The sequence below is a fragment of the Scleropages formosus genome, chromosome 24, assembly GCF_900964775.1.
Source record: "Scleropages formosus chromosome 24, fSclFor1.1, whole genome shotgun sequence".
NCBI lineage: Eukaryota > Metazoa > Chordata > Actinopteri > Osteoglossiformes > Osteoglossidae > Scleropages > Scleropages formosus.
Window position 1 is genome coordinate 9,885,975 of NC_041829.1, and position 10,971 is coordinate 9,896,945.

Here is a 10,971-nt window from a genome sequence, read left to right on the forward strand (position 1 = left end):
GACCGCCTGCCGTGGCCAACCATCACTGCACTTCTAGGTACCTGATGTTCATGTTCCTTTGGGTTTCCATTATTTCATCCACGCCGCTGCAGAACACCGAGTCCTGTGACCCTCCATATCCGATAACGTCCTGCACTTGAGCTCATTACTACTATTACAGAGCTGTCTAAGTACTACAGCATCAGGGTATTTTTCTGTGCTCTTGCTCACACACACACACACACACACACACACACACACACACACACACACACACGAGCTTGTTGAAGGGCAGTGACAGTGGGGAAACAGGGGCTGAAGCCCCACAGGGCTCACGACCTTAAATTGGGAAATTAAAGGAGTAGGGGGCCGGGGGGGAGTAATCCAGCTGCCAGCCATGCACCTCATTAGGAAACAAAGTACAGGTGAACACACACACACACACACACACACACACACACACACACAGTTGTCATATCAGCTCCCGCTTGACATGCCGGGGGTCGCTGTACACTGCGCAGGGAGAAGATGTCCGGGGTGCTGTCAATCGAAGCACAAACCCCGCCCCCCGTTTATCATTTCTATTTTGATGATGTGCCACGTCCAGGAGGGAGACCGGGCCATTCCCAGCACAGGAGCATGGAGTTTAAACACAGGCATCGCTGGTGAGCAGACCTTGCAGAGAAAGACGTCGTCTGTGAGGAATGTACTCGGTCTAATTTGCATAAATACTTCGTAATGAGCTCCTAATCAAATGAGTTTCAGCTGATTTTCTAAATAAAAAAAATTCCTCTAGTGTCTCAGGAAACCAGAGTCCAGTGCAGGTTTAAACGGCCCATCACCCTCCTTTTCACACTAAATGACACAAGAAAAGGCGACTGTACAACCAAAGAGGATTTCCTACTGTATTCAGAATTTATTTATCCTGTATTCAGGTGGTAGCTGCACTTTTTCAAAGGAAATTTTTGAGAAGTTACTTTATTTCATTTCTTAGACACCTTTCATCCAAAGTGTCTTCCATGGCTTCCATGATCTCTCAGAACCGGACGTTGAACGGAAGTTGTCGGAGACGACAGAGTTGGACGACAAAGGAAAGAGCCCAAAGAGCAGAGGTGCAAAAAGAGGGAAGGGACCGAAGCAGCCGTGTGTCTGTAGTCCTGGGACAGCTGGTCCTGTAGCCGTTTGAGCTACTGCCTGTAGGTACCATGGGTACGATCCAAAGGTCGCGGGTTCCATCCTGGATGCCTTTGGGTCCAAAGGTTGCAGGTCTGGCTGTAGTACCCTTGAGCAAGATACTTACCCTCAAATTGCTCCAGTAAAATTAACCAGCTGTTTAAATAGGTAAATCATGGTAAGCGTCTAATAATTGTAAACATGGTAGGTCACTTTGGAGAAAAGAGTCAAATAAATGTAAATGTGTGCAAAGCTCTTCGTCCGCTGTCGTCGTTTGTCACGTTGCAGAATGTATTTAGTTCACGAAACCAAACTCCTTCCACACTAAGTGGAATGTAGAAGGAAGAGGCATCGGTGCCCAAATCGTTTTGCCTTTCACAGGAAAATAGTAATTGAGTTCAATGGCCCTTCGAATGAAACAAGGGGCCTTGGTCCCGCCCACAACGCTCTGTTTTCGAGAGCGGAGGCCCGACGTCCGTGCCGGGGGCCCCGCGCCTGCGGGAACCCCCCCCCCAGCGATCTCCATTGCTCCATCCCACACTGAGCGTTTCCCCTCCTTCTCCCTCACATCCATTCAGATCAGTAGGCTTCACGGCAGTGCACACGCACACACGACACTCGTATTCACATCTGTATCAAACAGCACAAAGGGATCGTAACGGTATTTTAAAGGAAGAGGAAAAAAAAATTCAGTTAATAGTGTAATTTACAGCACTGACAGTAAACCCCTATACCCCCCGCAGTGATGCTTCTCCGTCGGGCACAGAATACGTCACGGCGCCCGAGACGTGGGGATTCGGGACGGAGCAAACATTAGCGTGAAGGCGTGTGAAGATCACAGGCGTCTTGCATGTGCATTCATATTCAGTTACATTTAGTACCCATTGTTGCATTTTCAAGCACGACTCATATTTACACGCACCGAGCGAGGCGCCCACCCTCGCACGGCAGCACGCAACACACTGCCTTTCAGTGCCTCTCATTTTATTTCATTTTTTGCTTCTTATGCTCAAAAACCCCTTAAGTGTCATTTGGTGTAGCCATAAATAATGCAAAAGCAACAGATTTCCTGCATTCCGCCCACACACAAATAAAATTAAACATTAATATTGAGGACAGCTACTTATCGAACAAAAGTCACCAAAAAAAACTATGTATAATACTTCTATGGTACTTACTAATTTTTTTCATGATAATCCATGTTAAAATCAGGGGTGAGAAGCTGGGCCTCTCACAAAATTAGCTGGAAACAAAATAATTGAGTGTTATTTATTTAGGGGAAAAAAACAGAAGGCATGAATTTAATTTCACAGAAACAATATTAGAAGAGCCTATATTACATGAGTATTCAGTTTATATATAGACTTTTATTAAAAGAACATGGAAGAATATAGCTACATTATGTATTACATGACATTTTATACAAACTCGTATAGCAGTGTGTATAGACACACACACACACACACACACACACACACACTTTCTGAACCGCTTGTCCCATACGGGGTCACGGGGAACCGGAGCCTACCCGGCAACACAGGGCGTAAGGCCGGAGGGGGAGGGGACACACCCAGGACGAGACGCCAGTCCGTCGCAAGGCACCCCAAGCGGGACCCGAACCCCAGACCCACTGGAGAGCAGGACCCGGTCCAACCCGCTACGCCACCGCACCCCCTCGTGTATATGTATGTATGTGTGTGCGTATATATGCACATAAATATACTCTGTATATAAACAGCAGTTACCTTTCCATTTGCAAGGCACCAGTTCTAACAGTTCAAATCCCCACGCCCTCTGTAGAACTGTTCCTTTGGATACATGCCTTGGATTTGTGGAAATCACAAACAAGGAAGGCACAATTCTCTTGTAATAATGCTGGGTTTCCATCACATAAGAAGCCAAGATTTACATTTATTCAACTTTTTTCTATGAAGCGACTTCCAGTGACAACCTACTTACAATTGTTCATCTATATATACAGCTAGGTAATTTCTACTGGAGCAATTCAGGTTAAGCACCTTGGTCAAGGGTACTACAGCTGAAGGTGAGATTTGAACCTATGACCTTTGAGTCCAAAGGTAGCAGCGCAAACCACTACACTACCAGCTACCCCCGAAACATCCTGCTTGTAAAACCTATTGCACCACTATTGAACTGCACCTCAGACGCATCTGAGGCCGTGGGTCAGTTTACCGTTGGGTTTCCAAGGCAGCGAACAAACAAGCTCTCTTCGTAGAAGGCTGGCAACGGGGTGAAGAACGTGTTTATTCAATCGAGGCCTCCGTTCGGCCACTTGACCTCACGGTCAGCACACGGCTGAGGGGCGGATGCTGATCGATGGCCACAGACTCGGGCGTTGAAGCGGGAGTCAGCCTTAATGCAGGCGCTCAATCAACCGCCGCCGCTCCAGCCGCTGCGAGCCAAGCCCACGTTCCGATCAATACAGTCCATCAAACTTTATTCACGACAGCGTATTTGCGTGAGCGGGTCGTCGGAGAGCTGCTGGAGGAGTGCACTCTGCAGGGGGTAACGGAAAAAGGGTAAATGGGAAAAACGGTTTAAAAAAAAAAAAATTCGCGGAACACTTTAAACAATGACATGCAGTGCTCGAGGGCACCCCTGTGTGGCGGGAGGTTTCCCTCACGCTACTGCAGCAAGACGCTTCAGAGGCGGGAGGGTTCGAAGGATGAGCTTCGGCAGCTCGCGGAGATTACGGCTGATCAGACGTGTAATGTATTCAACGCACTGCTGATATGCAACTCGCCCCAAGTCCTGCTGCCCTGGGTGCAGGCACGAAGAACACACCAAGTGAAAAAGGTTGCTTGGGATGCAGCACTCCACCTGATGTCCTGATGGGTATGCGTGTGGTTACATTTTACCTGACCCACTTACTACGGAACAAGTAATTTGGCTTAAGTACACTTCTCGAGGGAAGCACGGCCGTTCTGTCGTAAGCATATGTCCATAACCAGCATAGTACATTACCAGGCATCCCAGGTGACCACCCACACAGTGCTGCAATGACTACACCACAATGAATCACAAATGTATGTGTATGCGGGAACAGGCGATATAGTGTTTAGAGCTGCTTCCTTGAAATCAAAGGATGCAGGTTGAAATCCCACCTCCTGCTCCAGCACCCTCGATCAAGGTACTTACTATGAAATGACAAACTGAAAATAACCAAGCTGTATAAATAGGTAAATTGTGGCCTGTGAAGACCATGATTTTACTCAATTAAAAAATGTCACTGCCGTTAGCTTTTCATCTCAGCAAGGATGGGGCATGAGGCATCGTGGGCGTGGTTTGGCTGTGGTGTGGGTGTTGCCTGTGGAGGAGTTAATCACTCATTATTTTTCTCAGTTCCCACAGTGAATTAAGAAACCACTAACCCAGAGGAACAGTGACCTAACCAATTCCTTGTTCATGCCACACCAACCAGTTCTGCTTCAACCTGGTCTCAGCTTGGGCCCTTGGCACTAAAGGGCCATTTTCCCAGCAACACGAAGCCGCTAAAATATCTCTGCGGGCCAGACAAACGTGTTTGTCAAGGGGGAGAAGGGCCGTTACATGCCACAACCCCCACAGAGAGATAAATCAGGCACGGAAAATTGCGGCGAGGGCCCCGGCAAATTGCTTCCAATTTTTCGCCAACACACGCGGCTCATTCCCTTCCTCGCCAGGGGTGGCTGGCGCGAGATAAAGGGACGTAGAGAGCGCGGCACTGCTAACACACAGACGTCTATGCGGGCCTCCACCTAAGTTCGTATGCAGGCACACACATACACATCCTCTCACACTGGCACAGAAGTCTTTATTCCAAAGAATTGTTGGTCTGTTGTCACCGAGATGCCGTCTCTCTTGGCATTCCCCTTGTTCTGGGTTCCAGTTCAGCTCAATGATGTTCTGGTGGGTGGAGGTCAGGCGCTCTGCACTGGCCACCACGTGGTTCCAGGATTTTGGCCAGATTTCCTGCAGTCACAGGACTTTGCCCATCGGCAATGTTTCAGCTACCATGTGTTCCTTGGGCAAGGTGTAGCTACCCACCTCGCATGCCACCTGTGTGCAAGGCTGGAACTTCCAGGCTCTCAGCACCCTCAGGAAAGGCAGCGGGTTACCATTCGGTCCAAGTTCTGACCACTGCCACCACCCCTTTCATGACCACCTGTCTGTGGACCACTCACACAGTTTAACACAGCGACTTCTTGGAGACCCTTCAGTGGTTGGGTTGATAATGGGTGGTAATCTGGTAGTCCCTGATCTGGGCACCATCATAACTGGTTTGATGCTTATAGCAATGTCACTGACCATCTATGACACGCATGTGCTGCAAAATGAAAATCCTTATCCGATGATGATGCACTCCTGATCCAATGAAACAGGCAAGTAGGGAGCAGCAGCACACCCTTCCAGAGAGCCTCTGGTTTCCTTGCTGTTACACCACCCGATTCGTACCTTTGCCTAGAAATTCATTGGCCTGTCTGGCCCTGCAGTCCTGTCCGCTTATTTTGACCCACTCCACCCACTCCCCCGCCCGAACGCACCACAAGCAAGGCTGTTGTAGATTAAGATCCAATGTTCCCGCAATGTTCCCCCAACCGTGAGAGGTTAAGGAAAAGGCCAACCCCAATTTTCCGAGCATCTGCAGTTTTCCTTCTAAGCCTCCGGGTGTAGCGTCAACATGATGGCCTGACACTGCACCAACCCCCCAATAAACAAACAAGATAAAGGAGAACCCGGCCTCGGATTTTACCCCTCCAGGCCTTAACACAACATCTCAACAACTAGATCAAGGAAGAGAGACCTTGCCATCCAAGAGCTGGAAATATAACTAGGAAAAAAAGTGTACTTCCATCAAATCAAGAGTGTACTGCCAGCTACACTGTCAAAAAGCAGCACACAAAAGGAAAAAAAGTGCTCCAGAGTTGTGCAGGAGAAGCTGCTGTAAAACAAGGTCTGCAGCATAGTAAATGCCTTAATCACCAGCAGATTCTCCCAAAGCCAATTTAGTTACCATTAATGCCCTTGTTGCATTTCTGAATCAATACCAATATGGAAGGCAGGACAGACGACATCCATCAGCGTTATTACTGAAGTTATGACACTGTTTTCTTGATGAATTACACGTTCCTCAGACCAAGGAATAAAAGCCTATTCAATCTATCCCTATAATTAAACAGCAATAGAAAGAGGATTGGCTGCAGTGGGGGAAAGAGGAAAAAAGGTCAAGATGCACAGTGACGAAAACAATATTCATGAAGGGAAAACTTTAAAATGGCAGGACGCTGGCAAATGATAAATCTCGTACTGCATGCTTTTAGCCGCCGCCTTCCTTCTCACAAAGCTCCACATTTCTTCTTGAATCTCGTCATCTGGCCTGCGTTTCTGCAGTATGACGAATCCTCGCATTCTTTCCCTCACACTCTCTAACTGTGAGAAAATAAGACTGAATGATCTGGTTGGAATAAAAACTGCTGTCAATTTAAGTGGACATTTGTCAAAGAACAAGGTGAGCATTTCTGACAGTTGAGTTAAAACAGAGTAAAGCAGGGTGTTCTTATTTCTCGAGTAGGATCATCACTGCTCACAGTACACACACCACACCTGCAGGCGGAAGCCACTTATCCCAAGGGGGGGTCGCGGTGAACCAGAACCTAACCCAGCAACACAGGGCACAAGGCTGGAGGGGACACACCCAGGACAGGACACCAGTCCATCACAAGGCACCCCAAGCGGGACTTGAACCCCAGGCCCACCAGAGAGCAGGACCTGGCTAAACCCGCTGTGCCACCGCACCCCCCTACACACACCATAATCTGATGAATTATTCTTCACCCATGTTTCAATATTCTTGCATGTGGACCCCTTGTGACTTTGTGATGTGCCACAGTGAATTTGCACCTGTGGCTTGTCCTTGTCCCTGTGACCCTACCCCAGTCACTCTGGCTCGCACTGAGAGACCTCACCCCTCGCAAAGGTCACACTTCACTGCTTCTCACAACATCAAGTTTCTGAAATTGCCACCAAAGTAGAGTCCAAGTTCCTCTGGTGCCTTTTGCGTCTCTCCGCGGGTGTTCGAAATAAACAGCGAATGCGTGGAACCCAGAAAAGGGTCTTACCTCTGAGACGGCCTCGCCCCGGCCGCACGTTCCTCGAGACAAACAGCTTGTAAAAACCCTCTGAAAATCCCAGGCGGTGAGGCAGTTGAGGCGCCGGGTTTCCGTAATCACCCTGGGAGAGAGAATCGAATATCAGGCATGCCAATTTTTTTCCAACCTTTATTAAACAATAACAAACCAAAATCTGTTTATCATTGTGATGCTCTTCTCCAAAACAACTTACACTGATTTACCCATATATACAGCAGGGTAATTCTTACTGTGTCAGTTCGGGAGTACATTGATCAAGAGTACTACAGCAGGAGGTGACCTAGGTTCTACTAGCCACTATGGCACCTGTTGCCCCCCCCCCACGCAATCTTTACACCTTCAGAAAGCCTTTCAAAGACTATTGTAATATAAACAAACTGCAAATGATAACATTAAAACCACAATATTTAAAAAAAAAAAAAAAAAAAAAAAAAAAAAACCCTCATCCCACTCAGAGGAAGATGCTCCAAAGGAACAGTGCTATATGTGTCATTTAATATGAATAACATTTTGTGTAAATATTTTCAGTCACTTCACCCATGTGTACAGCAGCGCAGTTGGAATTCCAGGAAAAAAAATAAATAAATAAAAACTGGGTTTATTAAGTATTCATGCTTAAAGGTTCAACAGCAGTGCTCCTGTGTGTCATTTAGCCAGAATAACATTTTGTGCTCATTTTAATAGCATCCTTACCCATGTGTACAGCTGTACAGTTTGATTTCTGAAGAAAAAGAGGTTTATTAAGAATTTTAATTTTAAACATCCAGTAGCAGAGCTCCTCCCAGCCCTCAGTTGAACCTGCGAACCCTGAAGTCACAGCGTTCTGAACTCCGTTCCTGCAGCTGCTTAGATCTCTGTTCTCTCTCTCTCTCTCTCTCACACACACACACACACACACACACACACACACACACACAGCCAAACAGTTTTGGGTCAAATTTTGCACCCCATCAACAAGCTACTTCACTGTCAACCATGCGGCAGCGTCCTTCCGATAGGGACGAGTCGAACCATGACCCAGTTCTTCAGAACCCAGCTGAGATTCATGCTGCAACACGACCTGCAACTCCATCAGCAGACCAGCCCCCGAACCCCAATGTGCACACCAGGCGCGCCACCCAGAGGAGCGTTCAGCTCCAATGAAGAACCCGAGGACGGGGTGGTGGGCGGGGACACCGCGACGGAGTAACCTTATTTCACACCATCAAGCTGTTAAACTGCTTGAGTCTGTGTGTGTGTGTGTGTGTGTGTGTGTGAGAGAGAGAGAAAGAGAGAGAGCGCGACAGAGAGAGCGCATTACATTATTAATTTAGCCCACTCAGCGGATCCTTTTATAGCTTATAATTTTACATTTTTGCCCATGCATACAGCTGTAGACTTTATTGACGCAGTTTGAGTCTGAGTGCTTCTCTCTACAGTACAACAGCAGGTGCAGTGTGACCTCTTGGTCAGCAGGACAGTCCTTAACCATCCCTCGACCAGGTGCGTGCGTGCGTGTCCCCTCCCTCCTCTTGTACCCCCAAGGGGGATAACGGGCCGAAGCACGGACCCAACGCACCCCCGGCTGGTACAGCACAGCCCTGACCTTTGGGGGAGCAGGAATGCAAACCAGAGAAATGCTCTATGGCCACAAAAAGGCAGGTGGAGAAGTCTCAGACACCCCCACAACGGGGGGCCAATCCCTCACACCTGCTCACTGGGGCAGGTTCCTCCATTACCAGGCTAACCTGGTTAACTACCAGTTGCCAGGTTACCGAACAGCCACTGTGCCACAGCTTGTAAAATTCATAAGATACCATGACGCACAAATAATATTTAAGATAAGCAGAAAATTATATCGCTAAAGGTCGGAAGGATCATTTTTCAAATGCAATTAAAGATTTAGGGCAACGAGCGGTCAAGTGCTCTGGCGTTCCCACAATGCACCTGTTTTTCTCCCGTTGACCAGTGTCTTATGTTCAAAAAATTCAAGTGGACAGTAAAAGGGAAGTGAGTGATGAAGGGTAAAAGTGAATGGAGAGGTGAACAAAATAAAAGGGACTGGTGAGATGAGTGGTAAAAGGGAATGAAGAGGTTGAATGGAATGATGAATAGAATAAAAGGGAATGGAGAGATGAGGGGTAAAAGGGATTGGAATGATGGGGGTTAGGGGGAACAGAGAGGTAAAAGGTAAATGACATTGGAGAGAGGAACAGAATAAAAGAGAATGCAGAAATGGGGTAAAAGGGAATGAAGAGATGAACAGAAAAAAAGGGAGTGAGATGGAGTAAAGGGGATAGAGAGGTAACAGGTAAATAAGATTGGAGAAAGGAAAAAATAAAAGGGAACAGGGAGAGAAACAGAATAAAAGGGAACGTAGAGATGGGGGCAAAAAGGGAACAGAGAGATGGGGTAAAGGAAAGGGGAACGGAGAGTGAACAGAATAAAGAGGAATGTGAGATGAGGGGTAAAAGGGAACGTAGAGATGCTCTGCCGCGCGCACCGCCCCCAGCCAGTCCTACTCGGTCCCATTCGGACTCATTCCGAGCCCTTCGGTCCCAGTCCGGGCACGGAGGGTCTAGGCGCGTTCCCGCTGTCCTCACCACAGGAAAGTGGAACTCGCCGCGCCGCCCCAGCTCACATGATTAGAACTTATAAACGCGAGTCTAGTCAGGGATGAAGAAACCTTTCCGCACCGACCGAGCTGAGGGAGGACAGCGACAGGCGGACACAGGTGACAGGTGACAGGTGCACAGACGCACCCATGATCTGGATCTGCGCGTCCAGGGCAGGCGCCGCGCTCCGTCAAAGCCGACTCTTACCCGAGATGCGCCCACGAGCAACACGGCCACGAGCAGCGCGGCCACGAGCCCGCTCCTCATGTCTGCGATCCGGAAGGGACGGACGGCGCCGAAGCGGGGCAGGACGGAGGAGCGCGGCGTGTTCCACTCCCTCTCCGGCGTGTTCCGCGTGGATGCGCTCCGCTAGCTGCCTCTCTCTCACTCCCAGCCTGCGTGCGCCGCACGAGCGTCCCGACCGCGACTCGCGACCGACGCGTCTCGCGCTCAGCCGCAGGTGAAGAGCGCCGTTCGCGTCGGCGGCGTCACCGCAACTCCTCCTACCGCGCGGCGCGGGAGACACGCGCTTTTAAAGACATACGGCGCGCGAGCGGTGCGCGTGAGGTGCCGCCTGAGGAGCGGGGGGGGGACCTCGGTCCCGAGACTCGGACGGTCTCGTTTGCCGCGCTTCTCTACAGCTGTGCGCTAAAATTCTTAATTTTGGCGCCTAAATCTCCTGATTTTTCCATGAGACGTACGTCGCTTTGGAGAAAACGCGTCTGCTAAATGAATAAATGTCAATGTAATTCCAAACGTACGAAGCAGTATTAGCGTTTGTCATGACTGACATGTCGGAGTGGGAATCTGTCAAGGGAGGGGGCCCCCCCCCACACCACACCACACACACACACACACACACACACACACACACACACACACACACTTCACATATCACTGTCTCCACTTTCTCCCACTGGCTCCATGAAGTCTCTTTACTGAGCGCTGGACCGTCGTCGGTGAAACTGAGTACAATGAATGACGAAGTATCCCCTCTGCAAACTATGGCCATTTGTACTCTGTTCATAACCCTCCTCCCCCTTACTGCACTTTCCAGTGTTAAACAGGGAGTGTTA

General features: G+C 48.9%; 1 protein-coding gene across 1 annotated transcript in view; it reads right to left on the minus strand.

The window, feature by feature from the left end:
* The window catches only part of LOC108936528 (cadherin-4-like), a 276,665-nt gene extending 266,280 nt beyond the window's left edge, over positions 1–10,385 (minus strand). The window contains exons 1-2 of the mRNA XM_018755940.2: positions 10,103–10,385; positions 7,272–7,383 (exon numbers count right to left, since the gene is read on the minus strand). Coding sequence (XP_018611456.2) covers positions 7,272–7,383; positions 10,103–10,162 — 172 coding nt within the window. The 5' untranslated portion in view covers positions 10,163–10,385. The remainder of the gene's footprint in view (positions 1–7,271; positions 7,384–10,102) is intronic.
* Between the last annotated feature and the right edge of the window lie 586 nt (positions 10,386–10,971).